We start from the raw sequence: 21380 nt of genomic DNA, 5'->3' as shown, positions 1-21380 counted from the left end.
CCTGCCTCCACCCCACCCCCCCAAAAAATAATTTTCCCACAATCCCTCTCCTCCCTCCGTCCCTCCATCTCTGTCTGGACCCACAGAGCAGCGCGAGGATCAACATCTCAGAGGGCTCCTGTCCGGAGAGGATCATCACCATCACAGGCCCGACGGACTGCGTGTTCAGAGCCTTCACTATGATCACATTCAAACTGGAGGAGGTAAACACACACACACACACACACACACACACACACACACACACACACACCTCTGAGCTCCCAGTGGTGTTCCCGGGCCGCCCTGAGTGAAGTGTGTAACCTTTACTTCTCCACAACATGGCTGCTCTCTGGCAGGGAACCATTTATTATATGTCTAATGGGATTGTCTGACCTCACACACACACACACACACACACACACACACACAACTGAGTGTGTCTCAGGGGAATTTGACACAAGCACTTTGCTCTCTATCTGTACATCTCCGGCTGCCCCTCACTCTTCCATTACTCTCTGACACATTTTAAACACAAAAAAAAAAAAAAAGGACCAAAATGACTTTTCTCTTCTTTCGTGGACGAACGATCGATGACACGAACCTCACTGACAAATCCATTTTGTTTCCTGTGGTTGCAGGCAGCCGCAGTAGAAAATGTAGCGTTAGCATTAGCACAGAGTAAACAGTGAGGCTTATATCAATCAGCGGATTGCAGGCTGCATCGTTTTCCTATCGACCCCTCACAGAGAGGTGGTTACAGAATATAACAATTATTTTTTTTAATATTTAATCAATGTAGAAGCGAAATTCATGTCAATATATGTTATCAAGCGAATGTCATCTTTATTGCCCAATAAGATATTCAGTTTGTGTTTAACAAACAGTTTGATATCGTTTAGTGTAGAAATCAAATCAACTTATTTATAAATTTATATTTAAAGCACATTTAAAACTATTGGAGTTGCTGTGCAGTAAAATACAAAGAAATAATACAAGTAGATAAAAAATAACAGTTAAATAATGTAATGACAAGAATCAATTAAAAGAGATACAAAGTCCCGGTGTGATGTGGTCCAGTTGACCGAACTATCATGGATGTAAGGTATGAAGGCGGTTTTCCATGTAAATAAACAGACGAATGCAAATCACACCTCTTGGAGAGAGTGTCCTGTTCTCTGTGCGTAATTTATAGGAGACAGGGTTGTGCACCTACAAGTGAAGTGTGTATAGATCTGTTTTCAGAGACGTGGATAAAAATGAATAGAAAAAGAATTTCTGGTCGATGTTGATACAAAGTGAAATCTAACAAACCCTGCTTGTGGGTTATTTATCACAGGCGCATGCTGTGCATCCAAACATTGTTCAAGCCAACAGAAGTGTATTTTAAATTCAATATGCCAGGCTCAATTTGCAGCCACAGAAAACAGAGTGTGTGCATGTATACAGTATATATAAATATATATATATATATATATATATATCGTGACAGTGTGCACCTTTAAAGTTTCTTGAGGGGAATGACTTGGGGGGGGGGGGACTGCATTGACGCCTTAAAGCGAGATTGGAAATCAATGAAATTTGATGATTTACTTACAGAGAATTAGTTTAGCTCTATGTGGGCCAAATTACGCCAAAGTGGTTTTGGCTGTGGAGAATTGGAGTGTCTTGTTGTCGTTTAAGAACATGTCAGATGCTGAGAAATTAAATCCAGGGAGCTGGTTTTTACATTTTGGTGATCCTAATGGAAGAAAACAAGATGGATACGAAATGAGAAGAGGGGAGGAGTGGATAGATGTAAAGAGTGGAGAGCGGAGATTTGGAGAGTGGTGGATGGTGGTTGCTGAAACGATTAAAAAATATATACATATATATATATATATATGAAATGGGGAAACTGTTAGAGATGGAGGGAAGAAGATGAAGAGAGCAAGAGATGGGAGAGAGCAAGAGAAGAGGGGTTTAAAGAAAGAGTCGAGAGAATGAGAAAGAGATACAGCAGAGAGTAGGTGCTATAAAAAGTTAATGAGATTGAAAGAGAGAGATTATAAAAAGAGGTGGGAAAAGTGTGATCAGGGAATTAAATAAAGAGTGTAATCAGAGAGAGTGTGTGCAGCATCAATCATAAGACCTACAGAGGCTCAAGTGTCTGTCCTCGCTGCAGGGCTTCTGCTCTGTGCTTGACTCTAATTCCTGACCTCCCCCAGATGAAGCAGCAAGTAAATACACAGGGCACAGCTTTCCACTCATCTATTTCATACTCCTAATGTCTGATCCAAGAGCTGCAAGAGTTAATTGGCATTTGTAGAATTCAGACACCTCACTGGTGTCAGGGAAAACTGCTCTCACTCAGGTGTAAACACATTATAGAGCTGAAACGATTAGTCTACTAGTCAATAAGTAGAACAATAAGTTGTGTAATTTTTCAAGCAAAAATGCCAAAATATTTTCTGGTTCCAAATTCTCATTTCTGAGGATTTGCTTCTTTTCTCTGTTAGACTGAATATATTCAGGTTTTAAAGGTGCTCTACGTGAGAATGGGAAGCGATTTTCCAGTATTAATCACTTTTTTCTTGTCAGTATGTGAACAAGCTGTAATGTAACTTAAAAAAATGAGACATTCCCTGACTTGCCATGAAAATCCAAAGCATGCGATATTCACGCTCGCACCTGAGTGCCTTGCCTCAATCCCTCTCTTCCACTCCCCTACAGCGCTAACAGTGTGCAACATTAGCTAACGTTAGCTTAAATGGAGTCTGCTGACACCAACAAGCAACTGGTTCCCAGCTCAACACAGACTCCTACAAAAACTCTACGTTAGCACAAAAACAAAAAAAAAAACTTTCATCTAGTCATGTGACCAATGTCAGGGGAAACATGGGTCAACATCAGCTGATAACGATTAACAATTACACTTTATAAATCCTATTTCAAAAACACATAATGTTAGTCAAACTATAGTCTTACATAGCAAGACCTAATTCCACATTTTGTTTGAGCGCTGTGTCAGAGCTGGAGAGTCAAATATAATTTAAAATATCATTTATCAATTTATCAAACTATAATAACAGTGTATCTTCAGTTACCTAATCTATCACCATGATGTCGGTCAATCACATTCAGTCTCATGTAGTCGGACCGGCCATCAGAACCCCCCTCCCAGTGGGCTTTTGCCCTGTCAAAACATCCATAAAGTTTTTACCATCCCTCTCAGTCTCTTTACTGGCTCTCTCTGTGTGCCTGTCATTCAGGGTGCATATGAGAGTGTGCTGCATGCATGTTCCAGGGGCATCACGCCAGCATTAGTAGACGTTCCTGCATCCACTCACCGTTACGTCATCACCAGTCTCTCATCTGAACTCACACTCATTAATCCCATTCAAAAACTCTTCACAGTCTGGTGGCAATGAAGAGATAGACTGTTCCTTCTTCTCCTGGTAATCTTTAAATTGGCTCTATCCAAGAACCACTGACTGACTGACTGTTACATCATTCCTTTGGCCGATGCCCAGGATGGACTCGCGAGCATCAGGATGCTGACTGCAGTTCACTTAATGGTTTTTCTGAAGGTTACACAAAGAGCCTTCAAAGAGATGTGACAGTGGGTTTGAGAAAATCAACATTTTTCTTTTATTTATTTTAGAGTAAAAAAAAATTCGTCAGAGGGCGGCTGTAATGACAAAGAGAGAGGACATCTAAGAAAATGCTAGAAGAAAAAAATGATAGGACAAATTAAAGGAACGTGAAAGCAGAATGGCTGATGAAGTATCTATCTACATAAATGAGGCGAAATACTGTCAAACCAGAGACGCCATTAAGGAAAGGAGGTAAAAAAAAAAAAAAAGCAAGATAAAAGCAAACGGAGTAGGAGATACTAAAAAGTGAAACTAGACGAGTGATATACGCAGGGATAAATTAAGAGAGCATTTGAAAGAGGAGCAGAGTGGAGGATTAAAGAAAATTTGTAATGAGAGCCAGATGGAAAGATGGAGGACAGAGAGAGTAAAACTGAGATAGAAAACGAGCGAATCATCAGAACTTGCAGTCATTTCACATCTTGTTTATGGATGTGCTTCTCTACACTGCAGTTTAGTTTAGAGAAATAAATGTGGAAAACACAGCTTTATTCATCCGAGGAAACACACCGGGGACTTCAGCAGCAAGCACTGTTCAAAAATAATCCCCAAAATATCTTTCACACCCAAAGACACAAATACTAACTGTTTCATACTGTGCATCAGCCGAGATGTAGAGGGGGAGACTGGGGAAGGTTGTAATATTTTTGACATTTCCGTCTGTGCAGTTATGAAATTTGTCCTGTAATTTTCTGCAATTTAATTCTGCAATATTGCACCTTTCCTCTACAAATTGCATCCATTCTTTTGCACTTACAACATTGTACAGTGTCACTGTGCACAGCCGTACTGTGAAAAAGAAAACTGTGTTTTCTGTGCTACCTCCTCCTGGCCCTGTCTCATCAGCATCACTGGGCTGCAAAAGAAAAACTGGAACAAAACATAAACGTATAAAAATGTTTTATATTTGAATCATTTGCATTAGCTAGCTGTTAATAACACACAAAGCAAAACAACTGGTTAATACAAGCATAGGGCTGCCCAAAAACTAGCAGTTAGCTATACTGGCCAAATTTACAGTAATATCACCTTAGCTAGCACCTAGCTACAATGCCCCTGCTTAGCATTTCACCTGCTGGGTCTTTACTAGATGCTCAGAATATATCTGTTATACTGGAACATTTCTGTGCAGCTAGGTAGCCTACTTGTAAATAACATTATATTGTTAGCCCTGAAACGCTAACGGCACACCAGGAATACTCCCGATCCTCCCGATTACCACTCCACTGCTGCAACTATCCCAGACTCTTGTAGCCATGAAGTAGCTTACCTTACAGCTAACAGCTAAAACATTAGCACTGACACCTTGCATTTAAGATATCTGCACAGACACTCAATAAACATGATTTCAGTTTGAAGGATTTAACTACAAAGCAGACAATATTATCAATGTTTTTCCCTCTAAAATTGGCTGCTTCTGCCACATTGTGCTTGTGGATGTGCATGTGGAACAAAGACTAAATCGAGCAGGTATAGAGTGAATCAGGTGATTCGTAGCTTGCTCCTGATTGGAAGTGTTACAAAAATCCCCGGTCTCCCCTACAACACACAACAACAAGTCACCATCATCATCCTCCTGCAGAATGTTTGTACTTATCTTCTATACAGAATCGTCAGCTTTACCAGTAGCAGGAAAAGCAGATTGTCCCCCCCCAGCCCCCCACTGACTTTTGTCATTGTACAAAACATTCCTACAGCTTAGCTTTGCACCTAGCATCATGAAAGAGTTTGTGCACGTGTGGGACAGAGCCGGCTGTCAATTACTGTGACGAGAGCACAAGAAAACAACAGGAGGAATTTTTGGTGAATTTTCTTTTTTTTGCATGACATGATGATATAAATAAATATGTTCTGGGTGTTCCCAAAGAGAAAGGGGGGGGGGGGTCATTTTATTCAGAGCATGTTCATCTGATGGGCAGTGCAGACAAGCCGGCGCTGCTATTTACATTACAGATGCACCCGAGCCTCAAGTCCAGCTCGGCCCAATTGATTGAACCAATCGTAATAAGACCGGGTGATTTAGGCCGCCATTTATTACCTGAGTTAATTAAAGAGAGCAAGAGAAAGAGAGGAGGATGGAGAGAGGGAGATTTAGCAAAGAATGGGGTGAAAGAGAGAGCGATACCAGACAGGAAAAGGGTGATTGAAGCAGCCAAAGGGGGAGATAGTACATAATGAGAAAAAGGGGGGAGACACAGAGGAAGAGAGAGTTAGGGAATGAACTAAAGAAGAAATGAAGAGCTGAAGGGGAGAAGAGGGGATGCAATTTTTTTTTTCTTTTTTTTTTTTTAAAGTGAGGGAATGAGAGAAGAGATGAGGCTGAGGGGTGACTATGGGGGTGAGAGGAGGGGCTGAGGTGAGAGAGAGGTGAAGGCAAGTATGGTGTGTGTGTGTGTGTGTGTGTGTGTAGACTCTGCAGGCCAGACGGAAGGAGCAGCAGGATTTCAGCCAGAAAACTGATTAAAACGTGCACCACAGGACTTCACTTAATTCACCTTTTATTCTCCATCCTTTCATTCACTGTGGATCTTTGCAAAGGTGGAAGATGCATGTTTGACTACAGATGGGCTGCGTAAGAATCATGGATGAGTAACCAGGTTATTATGACAGGATCCACACCGGGAGACAGATTAAATGAGCAGAGGTCGTTTCCTTGTGTCGACGGTCTGTAGGTTTTAACGCAAATGATAAACAACACTTTGACATTAGAATGAAAGTAAGGACGTCCCGCGTCGATCCACTTGAGCATGAACGGGACCAAATCCAGACGCTTTGCTTATCAGCAGATGTTTGCTCCTGCAATGACAGCTGTCAGAGAAGCTAAGACTGTGCTGTGTTAAAACTCTGTGCACAGCTTTGCGAGCGAGTTTTTACAGTAATAACAGTATGTGACCTCAAGTAGCAGTGAACAATGTCGTTTTGTGTTTATTTCAGTGAATCTCAAGTGCCACTGTTAGTTGAAAATGTTGGTATTTTGCTGATGCTCAGGTGGAAGAGTGTGTCTGCATCTTTCCCAGGTCTGCCTGCAACACGTTCACACTGCAGATATTATAGAAACTACTATAGGGAAGCAGTTACGTGCTGTGCAGATGCAGATGCAGAGCTGTTCAGCTGTAAATCATGACATTGCATGTTGCATCATGAAAGAAAAAAATACATTAAATGGTAAATGGACTGCACTTATGTAGCACTTTTCTATTCTTGTCGACCACTCAAAGCGCTTTGCATGACAAGCCACATTCACCCATTCACACACACATTCATACAGCGCTTTCTTCTATACATACAGCGCTTCGAGCACACACACATTCATACATATACATACTGTACATAGGGGTTCAGGACTGCAGGAGCCAGGGATCCCCACTAATACTAACACTAACACAGACTTTTAAACCTAATGGGTTAACAGTTTTTTATGTGGATTACATTTTAGGTCTACACACATTTTATTGTGCATTACGTTTTCTATCAACCATGTTTATTCCAGTTAGTATTTATTCTATTCATTGACTGTTGCACTTTATTTATTATTTTAAACCGTTTTTTTTTGTATGTAAATGCATAGAAATGACCATTAAAGGAATCCGAAAACTAATATGTGTATTAAAATACATATTGGTGTAAATTTAGAGATTACCTGGAATTCCTGTAGCTCCTGTCGGAAATAACGAACTGGGATGTTTGGAAGTGTCAGAATCAGTTCTGCACAGCTGATCAATGACCTGAATCATGTTCGCACCACACAGGGATTCTGCAGTAGTCACCAGGTTATCTTCCATACTTTAGATTAAAACCAGGGAAGATATAGCACTGACTCATGTGCACGTAAATATTGTAATTGATTTTAAATCAAATCAAATTTACAGTTAGAATATTATAAAAAATCATTATAATCGGCATAAAATAATATGATGAAAAAGGTAAATTTTGTAAAGATTCAGCTACAGATGCAACCACATTATAACCCATTTACAATATTACAAAATGCTCAGTGAAGTATTTTACTGACATTTAGATCATAAAATTCACTTTGAAGTGTCAGTGTTTGTGATATCAACCCATTCAAAGTGTATTCATATATTTTCTGACATGAATGCTGCTTATTCATCAAGTTCTGTAAACCGTATCCATGAGAGAGGGAGAGAGAGAGTGATGGGTGTGTGTGTGTGTGTGTGTGTGTGTGTGTGTGTGTGTGTGTGAGAGAGAGAAAAAAGACAGTTGTAGAAACCAAGAGAGAGTCAAGGTCGGAGAGGGAGTCGGTGACAGAGGGAGGGAGACAGAGACGTTTGACCAGGGCAAATACAGTCTGTGATCTGCATTGGAAATAAAGGCATGACAGACAAGTGTGGAAGTTGTCTGTTCAATCTACACTAACCTCCCACTGGCTGGAGCACCGACCTTACGGGGGGGGGCGGGGGGGGGTCTGACCTGCACAATCTGCACATTCTCATTCATTGTCTTTTTTATTTATTCTGTAAAAAGAGAAGAATCAATTTGTCTTTATGCGCATTTTAAATTTTCAAACTTAAAAAACAGCTCTGAGTGAAATATAACCAAAGAGATAACAGATGTCAGAAAATTAAAAAAAAGAAAGTTTTAACAATGAGCTGAAGTGGAGAAAATAGCACATTGTTTCTCCATATTTGGTGATTTTGGATTTTCATTTGTCGTTTATGAAAAATTCAGCTGCTTAATAAACCACAAAAAGCAAGCTGCAGGGAAAAAATGAAAATGTAATCTCATGAAAACACAACAATTTGAGATGCATGGTTCTCACAGCACAGCAACAGTGTCAAAAATATATAAATACTATTCCAAATACACGTCGGTCAGAGATGCTGCTTCGGCTTTTTCTAGAGTAATATTTACCTCTCTGTAAAACGTAGGAATTAGATAACTTTATTATAATGTCATAAAATATTACAGTTGCTGGAGAGAAAAAAACACCACAGGGTAGAAAAGAGAAAATTTCTCCTAAAATGACTTTTTACTTTCTGGGAACTTGAAAAATTATTTAAACTGTCGCCAACATCTTAACAACAACCTTAAATCTAATTTTTATTCTAGTTTGTATTACTTTTTGATTTTGAATGTCATTATTTTCCTGTTTAAATGTGCTGGTGACCGTGTGTGTGTGTCCTTGTGCATGTGGAAAATACAAACAAAACGAGGACCCACTCATCAAAACTTTGCTCCACACTGCTGCTAGTGGTCAAAAACTTTATAACACTTTATTCAAAGACATTTAAACAGGCATGGAAAAGCACTACAATAAAAAAAGTTAAATGCATAAAGTTTTCAGTCTTTCAGCTGCTGGTGTTTCCATCAAACATGAGAAACTCATATAAACATATAATTTACATACACTTACATACACTACTGTAAGAATGTAGTCCCAATAACAATGACCACATTGAAACATTGGTCTTGTCTTTAGCGTTTGCGCCGATTTATGCCATAAATTCCAAAAATGCAATGCTCTGCTTCTGCTCCAGAGATGACAGACATGTAAATCACAGTTATGCAACATGAAAGCTCTGAGTTCTGACGCGGAGTGATGGTGATTGATGAGTGTCGAGGATCCACTGGGAGAGTTGAAGAGGGAGGGTTGAGAACGTCAGACAGAGCTACAGTCGAACGCAGAGGAGTTGGATTAGGGAGGAGAATCAAAAGATGAAGTTATTGCATTCACACCTTTCTCTGCGTCTATTTTCATCCTGCACTTTGTCCTTTTTGTTTGACTACGCATTATAATCCTGTGTGGAAATGATAAAAGCTGTCGCTGTGCTGAACTCTTTTCCCTGTCACTTTATTATAATTTTTTTATATTTAAAGATCTTTTCTCTTTGTAGTTGACTAACTAGGTGCAGCCACTGGTATAAAATAGTACATTTATTTCTATGGGTGCTGTGTTTGTTTTTATTAATAGCTCAGTAAATATACCTGGGTCCAAGTTGTTCCATAGCAACAGTTTCAAGGTGTGTAGTGATTGTATCGTTTAACCGGCGCTCACCTGAGATTTAGTTTGATTTAGTCTTAACTTCTGACTTTTAACCTTGTGGAACCAAATCAGAAAACATTTTCATTTTTTAAATAATCTAAAAATTAATAAATAAATAAAAAAATTCACTCCTCATCATCTTTTCTTCGTCTACACATTTTAGCCTCAATATCCAACGTGCCACATTCATTTTTCCTTCAGTTACATTCGGTTCAAAGCCGACATTAGAATTTTTCTATTTCTATTTGTATGAACTGTGATTTGTTTCCCTGCGGCACGGACCTCACCGGGCTAATCCCCCCGCTCACACTGACAGATGTTACCGATTGAACCAAACAACACAGTGGGGGTGAAACACGGCACCGGGTTTATTGTGTTTCCTCGGGCAGACCGAGGGATGAAGCCACACATAGGGAAATACCTTGAGCACTTTAAAGACCTGTCGGCGTAAATCCATCTGTTTCTCTCTCTCAGGACCTGGCAGCCTTGGTGGCCAACGGCACAGTGACCAGCAAGCCTCCAGTCACCTTGCGGTTGGTGATCCCGGCCAGCCAGTGCGGCTCCCTCATCGGCAAAGGCGGGTCTAAGATCAAAGAAATCAGAGAGGTGAGCGGGCGGAGGTGGAGGGGGACCAGTTACTGGGATGAATTCAATGGATCATGATTACATTATAGGCTTGTATGTTTTCACTATTTTACAGGGAGAAATTATTCCCATATTCAGTTATTTTATGACAAATATCTTCGACGGCTTGTCAGACTGAAACCTTGTGCAATAAATCAAAAAAAGTTCCTGGACAAAAGCAGCTCATTGCAGTTCTGCTTTTCATATTTAAAATACAAGGACTGAACAGGAACACAGTGTGAGATAAGACCCTGAAAACTTGAAAACAAAGGCAGCTCAGCCGAGTCAATGTTCAGTCACAGATCTGACAGTCAGTCGCATATATCCTTCTTTCCGTAGCAACATGAATGAACCGACTGAGGCCTGAAGGAGACAAATATTTAGTGAATACATTTTAGATGCCGTGAAACTTTGATTTATTTGACGTGGCGAGAGGAAGATTCAGGATACTCACTAAACACCGTAAAACTCCCAACATTGAACTCACTGTGATTCACTCTGACTGGCCGTCTGAACTTCATCCATTGTGTCTGTTGATTTCAATCGATTGATGTTTGACATTAGACGGACCAATGACCTTCTGAATTATAAACATAACCACAGCTCATAACTCCCGTCAGACGTTTTCTGTCTCCACAGTTTTCTGTTCAGCTTATATTTGCAGGCAGGTAGAGAGAATCACTGTGTCTGTGTGTGTGTGTGTGTGTGTGTGTGTGTGCGCGTGTGTGTGTGTGTTTGTGTTTGTGTTTGTGTTTGTGTTTGTGTGTGCAGACGACAGGCGCCCAGGTGCAGGTGGCAGGTGACCTCCTCCCGAACTCCACAGAGAGAGAGGTGACGATATCAGGGAGCCAGGATGCCATCATCCAGTGTGTTAAACTCATCTGCACTGTCATCTTAGAGGTACGTATCTGTGAGGGAGTCAGCCTGGCAGGACATTTGTGTTCAGCGGTGTCGGGAGGTTCAAGTGTTGTTTGTCCCTCAGTATATAACCGGGTCTGGACCTTTAAAACTTATCCAGTATTTTGAATATTAAGTGATAGCATGCTTTTCAGGCCACAAGACTGCAGGAAATGATGTGGTGGTGTCGAGTTGGGAGTAAAAGAATATGAAGCTGTAGGCTGCACATTGCTGTTATTACCTCCTATTGTGATAACTGTGTTAAACACACAGTGTGTAACTTCTGCCGCTATTGGTCTCTCAATCAAAACAAATAATAAAAGACGCCGTGGGGTGACGTCGTGAAGCAGCGTGGGATCATGGGAGCTGTTGTCCTTCCAGGAAGTTTTTTACCAGCAGCTGAATTATCTGCAGATGTCTCCTCCTCTCGGCAACAAACAGACCAGTGGATTAAAACCGGTAGAAACACTGAATAAAGCAGTTTAAAAAATCAGTGTTTCACCGATGTTTTCCAGCAGACACAGCACGGCTCAGAGCAGCTGGAAGCTGAGCTGTCTAACATTTACTCAGCTTTTTTCTCTGATAACTTAAGATCCAGACGTCGGATGACTGAAATCCTTCATTCAGTTGAAATACACAGTTGAAAACAAAAAAGTGTGTCAAAAAATGTGGGTTAAAACTTCTGGCTGGCAACCACAACACTGACCCACCGCAACACCGAGTCAAACTGGAGCCCTTCATCTCGGTAAAGCCTGACCAGTATTGGCTCCACGGTCGGACTGGGAAAGAAATTCAGCCTTGGATTTATCCACTGGGACCGGCCACATGACTGACACTGACAGAGCCCACCGGCCAACTGGGATTTGAGCCAGTAGTCCCCACGGCCGGTCCGCCTGTACTCTGGTCTCCTCTGTTCACACCGCCATGAGTTGCCACCAGCGCTTTTATCCTTTTCTAAGCTAGCTTCGTGATAACAAGTCCAGTTATATATCAAGGAAGTGTCATATTGTATATTATATCCCTGTTGCAGCCATGAAAAATTGACACAAACTTCATTCGTGCCTGATGGATTTTATTTTTTTATAATCACACTCATGACAAACAAGCCACAAAGCTGATTCAAGCTGATGCTAATTTAAAACTGAAAGAAAGCTGACTGACCTCTGTGATTGCATCTACCTGTCTGCTCTCAATTAACACCACACAGAAGTGCTTTTATGAGATGCCGTCCACCTCTCCAATAATCTTCCAAATGGAAACACTGAAATCTATAATTCATGATTGTATTATAATTAATCAGAGGCAGCAGTCATTAAAATGAGCTACGTCTCGGAGATTAGAAGCGGAAACAGTGGACTCAAAGTCTCTGGCTGCTCATTGGTATTCCGAGCACCTTAATCTGGGATAAGAGAGGGAGGAGTGAGAGAAGGAAAAGAAATAATAAAAACCGCTGACCTTAGCTAAACTCATTCACTTTCAAGTGCTGGTGCAATCAAAGAGTTTACTCTGCCGACGTGAAGTTCCATCCCTCCATTCACACTCTGTGTTTGATCTTAAGTAAGAAGCCTTTTGATCTACTTCTGCCCTCCGATAGACTGTTGTCTCCCTGCCTTCCACCCAGTGCATGCTGGGATAGGATCCAGCCTGACCCCCTGGATCAAAATGAGTAAATGAAAGATGTATTTTTCGGTGAGGTCCCGCCATCCATACACCGTGAGCTCGTAGACTTCTCCTGAATTTAACTTTCTGTCAGTACATTGTTTGATAAAACCGCAGCCTCTCCCGCTGACTGTAGGAACTCTGCCTGTATGAATAACTTGCAAGGCTTAAAAGGAAGCAGAGTTTATTTATTTATTGAAATAAACAACTTCTTCCTGTGTCCAGACATGACTCACACGACTTTGAAGGCTCATATTTACTCACATATTATAGATGCAAGTTAGTTATAGTTCAGATTTTATAAGTGATGTTCTGTATGTCCTTGCTCCTGAACGTTACCCCCCGAATATAAACTAAAGTTTAAGTCATCTTAAAACCAAGTCTTAACCAAAACGTCCTTATTCTTAAGGTCCAGGATTGGTCCTCACAAAGACTGAAGTTCAAGACCTAGCCGACTTTTTTGTCACTTTATTATTTCGTTTATTGTCTTCACAACTCTACAAAAAATACAATAGTTGCTAAGTGGGTAGCATTTCAATCAGGAGAGACTGATAAAAGGAACAAAAGCATATGAGAAATTAGAAATAAATAGAAATAAAATGGAAGTTGTCCAACCCACTTACACCAATAAGGGTGATCTTAAAAACAGAAAGGTAAGATTCACTGCAGTATTAGTTTTAGGTGGACCTACTGTGATAAACAAACAGTGAACGCAGCGCTTCCTTCACTTGAAAGAACACATCAGTGAACAGGATGCAGGTTCTGCAGGTCTCTTACCACAGTGCAACTGTGAAACTGATTTTAGTGCTGTGTAAATGTAATTTCTAAGAGACACGGTTGAACACACACAGTCGCACACACAGAAACGTGTGCGTGTCGCAGGATACGACAGCGGAATTAACTTGTTGCGTTAGATTTTGCAGCTGTGAACTCATATTTAAGTTGCACCAACTCGTTGCTCTTTGTAACATAATGGAGACAGTTTTAAGCCCAGAAAATCTAAACACGGATGACGAATCATCAGCTGTTTCGTGAACAGATCTCCTCTGGATCTAACGGGATCGGGACGTCCTTGTTTTCAAGTCCTTAATTTTTTTTTTTTTTTTACACCAAATACTTCCAGAGAGAAAAAGTGCAGCCTGCACCAAAGCAATAAAATCAGGTTTCTCTGTTTCTCTTCTTGTTATTCCTGCTCCTGTTTCTAAAATTTATCATTCATACAGTGAGTTGTGCCATTCGGCCGCGGGGAAATCTGTTTCCCAGAATTCCTTCTGTTGGCAGGGTGGAAAAGCTGCAAAACACATGATTAGATTGCAGGATAATGAATCTATAGAGTCACAATAAACACGTCTACAGCTGCTTTTGACACAAGTTCTGGTGTTGGAGGTCATTACTGTTCACACAGTAACAAAACGTGTTCTGTATGTTCTATATCTTTCTATAAATATGCATGCAACCCGCATCATTTCCATCATGTTAGAGATAAACATCACTGATTGGCCAAATCTGATTTAGCAGATAAAATATGTTGCCTCATTATGTCGGTAAAGTGATGTATCAGTGTAATTTTACTGTCTCTGCCCCTCCAGGATGAAATTTCTGCACATTTATAATAATAGTTCTAAGCACGTACTTATCAAGAGCCACAGAATCGCTGCGAGGCAATCGCACAAAAAGTTCAACCAGGACTGAAAAACACTTCCGCCAGAGAGGCGGAGCTGAGAGTCATTTAGGAAACAGTCGACAGCTATAAAATAGAAATTATGACGATGTGTTGTAGTTTTCTGACAGTTTGTAAGTATTAGACAAAGGTAAAATTTGAAATGGAGAAACTAGCTCCACTTTTTCATGTGTAGGTTTTACGTGTGAAGGCGAATAATTCTAAACAAGGTTATATAGGCTACGCAAAGATATGATGCCAAATTATAATTTTATAATACCTATAATGCTGCGAACCCTTTGTGGGCTGGGATCACCTCTCCATGAAGATGATGTGATCCTCTTCTTCATGTCTCCTGTCGGTGAAACATTGAAACATGATGGGACGAGATGTATTTGTGTGTTGGAGACATAAAAAAAAGTCTAAGAGACAACATGTTGAAGTGAGAACATAAATGGTCCCAAAGACAAAAGACGAGACATACAACATAAAAGTAAAAACAAAATGATATTAGCACAAATTAAATAAGAAATGTGCACATCAGAACAGCAAAGTGCCACAAGGACAATCTGATAACTGAAGTAAAAATAAGAGATTTATTTCTGTGTTATATCATAATAATATGTCATACGGTAGTTCTGTAATAATGTGAAATGGATAAGACCCTGTGTCAGATTTTACCTGTTCAAAATAAAAATATCTGAACAATTCATAATTAATTTTACCCTCAGTCGAGCATGTTATCTTTATGAGGCGACAGAGGAGAGAGAAGTCATTTCCGAAGTCAGCAAAAGTTAATAAAACACTTGAACTCCTAGACCTAAAAGTAAGAATTATATGCATCACTCTGAGGATTTTTGGCTCCTTCCGCCTGATTTCCTCCTGACTTGATGGATGTGGGCCTTGATTCCTCATATTTCTCGCTTTCTTCTGTTTCCTTTTCCCCTTTCCAAACCCCTCCTCCGTCGCTCTCCGTCTCTGCAGTCGCCGCCGAAGGGAGCAACTATTCCGTACCGACCCAGCCCGACCCCGGGAACCGTGCTGCTGGCAGGAAACCAGGTAAGCAAGATGGAGGACGATCATGACCGAATGGGGGAAATCATGCGGCGTCATCAGGGCCACCAGATAAGACATAACAACACAGGAGGAAAACACTGAATATACCGTCAGAAAAAAAGTTCAATCAGCAGGCTGCGAGATGATGGATGGAGCTTACTGACTCATGCAGGTTAGGGAGGGTATCCAGTGATGAAAGGAGAAAGGTAAAGAAGAAGAAGGTAAGAGAGTATGATAGTTAATTGGATGAATAAAGGGAAAGATGGATGGAGGCGTGTAAAATCTGAATTATAGACAAAGGGAGAGGAAGGAGGGATGACAAAAGGAAGCGTGGAAGGAGGAGAGGAAGGGAAGGTGGAGGGAAAGGCACGGGTGGATGGATTAATGGGTCGGATAGGTGGGTGGACGGAGGGGATCTAGAGAGGGAGGAAGAAATGATGGATGGATGGATGTAGGGGAGGACCGAGGAGGAGACGGAGGAATGGATGGATGAATGAGCCGATACATAATTTACTGTCAAGAAAATTTGCTTTAGTTTGCAATTTGAATGTTATAGAGAGAATGCCCACTTGGATGCTTTGCCTTTTATTCACACACACACACACACACACACACACACACACACACTTATTTGATAGGTCATGCATGGTGAAAGGCAGCTCCTGTCACCACCCATCCGACAGGAAACAAACGAGGCTTTTTCATGTTTATTCATTACAAATCATGACTATTCATCAGTGAGATGTGCGTATGGATGCTGGAGAAGTAATGGTGACACGTTGTGTGTGTTTCTAATGTGTGTGTGTGTGTGTGTGTTGATGATATAATATGACAGTTAGAACCAGTGTCTCAACATTGAGCTATTTACACAAACCGATTAATATGGATTTATCGCGTTGTCAATATAAGGGCAAGAAATATTAAAAGACATTGAACTGAATCTGAATTAAAGAAACTTTAGTGGGAGGAAAAATAAAAGAAGAAACCTCAGAAAGAAGGATCCTTCCTCCAGGATATAATAGATGTCAGTGAGGATCTTATAGATGTATTTTGTAGAGGTAAAGGTTTTTTAAAAGTTGGGTTTAAAAGCTTATAAAAGTGCAGTTCTGCAGACTCATGGACCTGCAGTGTCTGACGAGGGTCTGAAGAAGATTACATCCACACTCACTTTGTTGCCTTAAAATTAAAAACTAAAGAACGGAGTCGCTCAGACGACAGTTTAAACCGTTAGAAAAATTGTTACACAATTTTCTTTTCATTTATTTCCACTGTTTCTCATTAATGTTAAATGATAAGTCTGGCAATGTTGTATTTTTTTATTATTATAATCAGAAATCCAATAAAAAAGTAAAAGTCAACAATCCCTCCTCCGTCTGTAGCTGTCTTTTCCTTTTCTTTACTATCGAAAAGACAACACATTAAACACAACACAAATATATAATTCAAATCTTTTAAGGAGGCTCAGTAATTTCCTAAAACAGTCGATCACTGCAGTTTTGAACAAATAATTCTCAAACAGGAGGAAATAGTGCATTTGCTGGGGACTATTTTCAGCAGCGGATTAATCCACACACGATGCTGTAGTGAGTGTTTACAGCAGCAGGACGGTGTTCGTGGTGATGAAGGAACAAATGATGGAGTTGGTCACAATGAGAAAAAAATGTAGAATAACAACAGTGTTATCCTTTAAAAAAATACTTGAAATGCTATAGCTGCAGTAAGCTGTGTGATAACGCGCGTTACCATGGAAACGCCCAGTCAGGACCGTCTCATTGTATGAGGTGCCTGGTTGTTTTGTCTGCATGTAGTTTCCTACTTCTACAATTCTACACATTTCTTGTGTCAAAATAAACTGTAAAGACGAAAAACATCATGAATACAAAAATAAGAAAAAGAAGAAGAGAAGAAGCTTTTTCTTCTTCTCACCTGTTCCACCGTGATCCCACCTGAGGCTGCTGTGACTGCTCCTCAATATAATCACATCAACGCCCATTTCTGTTGATTACAACGTCTGCTGGGGCCGTTCAGAGCAGAAGCCGATTATGGCAGCGACTTAATTGATTACCGTACGGCACTTATTTAGGCAATTAGATCGTGTGACTCAGGTAATGCAGTCAAGACTGGAGAAAAAAAACAAACAAGATTACCTTTATTTACATCAATTTACAACCAAATGTTGTCGTAAAAAGTAATGACCGGATGCTTTTTTAAGATCCCAGGGGCTCGAGAGAACCTGATACAAACACTGATTGCAAAACATTTTCTGAATAAGCTAATTAGAAACTTCAATATACTGTCAATTAGTTACATTGCTTGGCAACGTATTAGTAACCCAATCACAATTAGGGCTGGGAAATCGTTCAAAAATGTTCACTACCAGTACTGATGCCGATACCGTGACTTTGAGGTTTAATCATTTACTCTCTAGCTGTCGAAATTAGGTATCGAACAGCAAGAGCTTTTTCAATCCTCGATAGTATCGAACCAATTTGTTCGGTCCATGAAAGTCTCGAGGTTCGATACCCAGTCCCCTTGATTGAAACAGATTATACGGTAGTCTTCACAGAACTGTCCAAGCAGGTTGGTTGAGTTTGCCGGACGCGTCACATGCTAATGGTGGTTTGATATCAAATGGTTTGGTATCAAAGGGTCGGATTGGTTAAGATGGGAGAGACGAGCGTTCCCTCTGCGGACACAGAGAGCGTAAGCTCAACAGTCACAACAACCTTGAATCTGAAGCGCTATCATCGGTAAACAAGGTACAGAAACGCCAGCACGAAACAGATGGGTAATTAATACTGTAAATGGTCATCACGTGTTCCTCCCCAACATATCAGCTCCGTGGCTGAACATTTGACAGGATTGACGATTTGTTTAGCTTTAGCCTTTAGCCTTTAGCTCTAGCCTGGCATCATTGCTGTTTTTGGTTTGTCGGCCCCTCAGTTGGTCCATCCAACACTTTGGTCCAGACTGAAATATCACAACAACTATTGCCACGAAGTTTTGCACAAATATCCACAGTGTCGAGACGATGAATCCCAGCGACTTTCAACATCCCCCGACCGTCCATCTAACGCCACCAACAGCTCATGGTGTCCTTACGACTTTGGTGATCCGTAGACTTTTCCTTCAGCGCCCCCGTGAGGTTGACTTTTATGTTTTTGAGAAAAATGTCTTGACTTTTATTGGATGGGAAATTGGTTCAGACATTTTTATCCCCTCAGGATGAAGTTTAATACCTTTGATGATTCTTTTTAGCGCCATCATCAGGTCAACGTTTTAATTTGTCCAGTACTTTGGTTTATGACTAAATACCTGCAGAACTAATGACATTCCCATCGGCCTGACTCAGCTGTACTAAGATGATGAACACGGTAAACATTATACCTGCACACATGCTTACATTATCATTTAGCTTAAAGCACCACTGTACCTAAAGGCAGCCTCACAGAGCCGCAAGCAAGGCAGATTCTGAATCTTATTTTAAGCTCATGGGAAATAGGGACTTAATTTACACCAGGCTGATTTATATCAACTGGTATGAAAAAAATGAACTTGATTTATTCTTTTTTTTTTTTTTGCCCTGATCTTGTAAAGTACTGTGAGACAATTAAATTGAGGTTGAATTTGAGCGATTCAGATATACTGACCTGCTTTAGCCCTAATTAGCCCGTTCTGCTCAAATATTACAAAAGTTAAAAAAAAAAAAAACATCCTTCATCTTTAACGATTTTTCCCTGTAGGTTTTCTCAAAGTACCTTGAGCTCTGGAGAGTTTTTCAGGGACGGAAACTCAAATGCTTAATTGGTTGAAGAAATCTTGCTGTGTGCATTGAGCCCCAGCGGTGCATTGAAGCTTAGCGCGGTGGTGCAGGTTGTCATTTGGTCAGTGTGAGCTATGGATGATTTTCCCTGAGAGAGTGGCACAACTGAGATCTGTCTGTACTTGGTCACACATCATTGGACTGTAACAGATATTGTTTGGAGAGTTACTCGCCTGTGGTTGGATGTCTCTCGTCGCTGTTGTCTTGGGGCATTCGGTTATTTCTGGATGAACACCGTGAGGCTCTAAGGTGTCACTGCAGTCGACATTGGAATAAACATGTCCCGAATATTGAGTAACAAGTTCAAATTGAGCTTCAGCGACCTTAGGGCTTAAAAATCATCCTCTCATCTCCACATCTGAAAAGTCAAATCAATATTGCACTAGAGAGGCGATTCAGTGAAAGAAGTTCACATTTAACTCCATGGCACATTGCAAAGTTTCCTCCAGTAGCAGCTGTGCAAAGTCAAAAGCTCAAGTTAGAAATGTTGGGGACTGAATAGACTCAGGTTTGCCACATCAAGTCAAATACTAAATCAGATTTTTATCATCTCAACAAATAGTAAGAGTCAGAGGTCTCGTGTGGAGGAGCCTTCATTTCCAGCAGGATGGACTGTGCTCTCTTCTCCTGTGTTCCCGTTTAACTCCTGCTGCCACAGTTTTAACAAGAAACAGGAGAGCTGAGCGCATTTCTCCTGCTCTCCTGCGTCACATTAGCTCCCAGTTAGTAATAGAACAGGTTTTAAAGTGTCGCAGCAGGTTAATAAATCACTCGACGACCTCGGACCCAAATACGTTTTATTTTTTTGATATGATAGAAGAATATGAACCCAGCGGGTCTGACTCGGTGCATTTTTATGAAGCTTTTGGATTGTGTTAACTGACGTTTCACCTTCAATAAGCTGCAACTTTTATACTCGACTAATGATGAACGTGATGCGGTGGTGGCGCTGAACGTAGCCCTGGTTGACAGTGTTGAAAGGGGGAGAAAAGCGGCGTTGCTCGTAAAGAAAAACATGCTGCAGATTAAAGATGCAGCTAACGTTTTAGCCTCAATGTGTAAAATATTCAATACAGTACAATATTACAGAGTGATGATCGATCAGGTAATTAATCAGCCGTCGTGACCTCGAACTGAAAATCAACTGACGATCTATCCGGCAGAAATATTTTTGTCCAATTCTAAAACTAGTTACAGCCGACACAGGGTTAAAATCAGGTCGAGTCACGTCATCCCTCCCTCCCCTCATTTCCTGTCTGTGACTCTTCACTATCAAATGTCCAACTAAGGCAAAAATGCCTTGAAAACCATCTTTAAAACTGATTGATCGGTCTCTTTGTTTCACTTTGATTTCTTTTATTTAATTTAGGTGGGATCTTATCGCTGCACCGTCACAGCACTGTAACTGTATTTCTGGCCTTTTATGTCTTAGGGTTATTTATTTATGTGATCTCATTCCTAAAACCTCATTATATTCCAATTTGATATTATTCAGCTTGTTGTTCTCATGTGTTCTAATGCATTTCTTTGCCTTAAGCAGTTTGAATTGCCTCTGTCTTCATATAAAATAAAGTTGCCTTGCTTTGACATATTCCCCAGTAAAAGAAAGATTGGCACAAAGTTCCCTGATCCAAAGATGGCCGCTGTATCTCTGCTGCACCAGTGCCACACCACACCTGTACGAGCTCCTCTGCTCTTATGCCAATAACTAGGGAACTAAATAAACTTCTTACTGTTTTTGTGTTACTGGGCTGCCTCACTACACCGAGCAGCAGCGTGCGCAGCGACACTGACACCCCCTGACTAAATATACTGTCGACAGAAGTGTCATTTAATGGCACATGTTGGTTGAAGCCAACCTTTAGTCATTGATATTTAGGGTTTATAACAGCTTTATAGTTATGAGCACAAACACCCGTGTCAGCTTTATCCTCATGAATTGTGGCGGGGGTCTGTGAATGACTTGCTTTATTGAGGTTGTTCTGCAGTTGACAAGGTTGTTTAAGTGTGATGAGTGGAGCTCTAACTCGAGTGTTGACTGTG

The 21380-nt window shown here is 40.7% G+C and overlaps 1 protein-coding gene across 1 annotated transcript in view; it reads left to right on the top strand.

Annotated features, from left to right (window-relative positions):
• LOC111669961 (poly(rC)-binding protein 3-like) overlaps window positions 1–21380 on the top strand; it is a gene marked incomplete at its 3' end in the record, with an annotated part of 114757 nt that overhangs the window by 81693 nt on the left and 11684 nt on the right. The window contains exons 6-9 of the mRNA XM_023426475.2: window positions 87–203; window positions 10093–10224; window positions 11014–11142; window positions 15443–15517. Of these exons, the coding sequence (XP_023282243.1) occupies window positions 87–203; window positions 10093–10224; window positions 11014–11142; window positions 15443–15517 (453 nt within the window). The remainder of the gene's footprint in view (window positions 1–86; window positions 204–10092; window positions 10225–11013; window positions 11143–15442; window positions 15518–21380) is intronic.

Source organism: Seriola lalandi, unplaced genomic scaffold (assembly GCF_002814215.2).
Source record: "Seriola lalandi dorsalis isolate HSWRI2012SDOR001 ecotype SW California unplaced genomic scaffold, Sedor1 jcf7180002054827, whole genome shotgun sequence".
NCBI lineage: Eukaryota > Metazoa > Chordata > Actinopteri > Carangiformes > Carangidae > Seriola > Seriola lalandi.
Note: the sequence above shows the minus strand (reverse complement) of the source record. Positions and strands in the feature narration are given on the sequence as shown.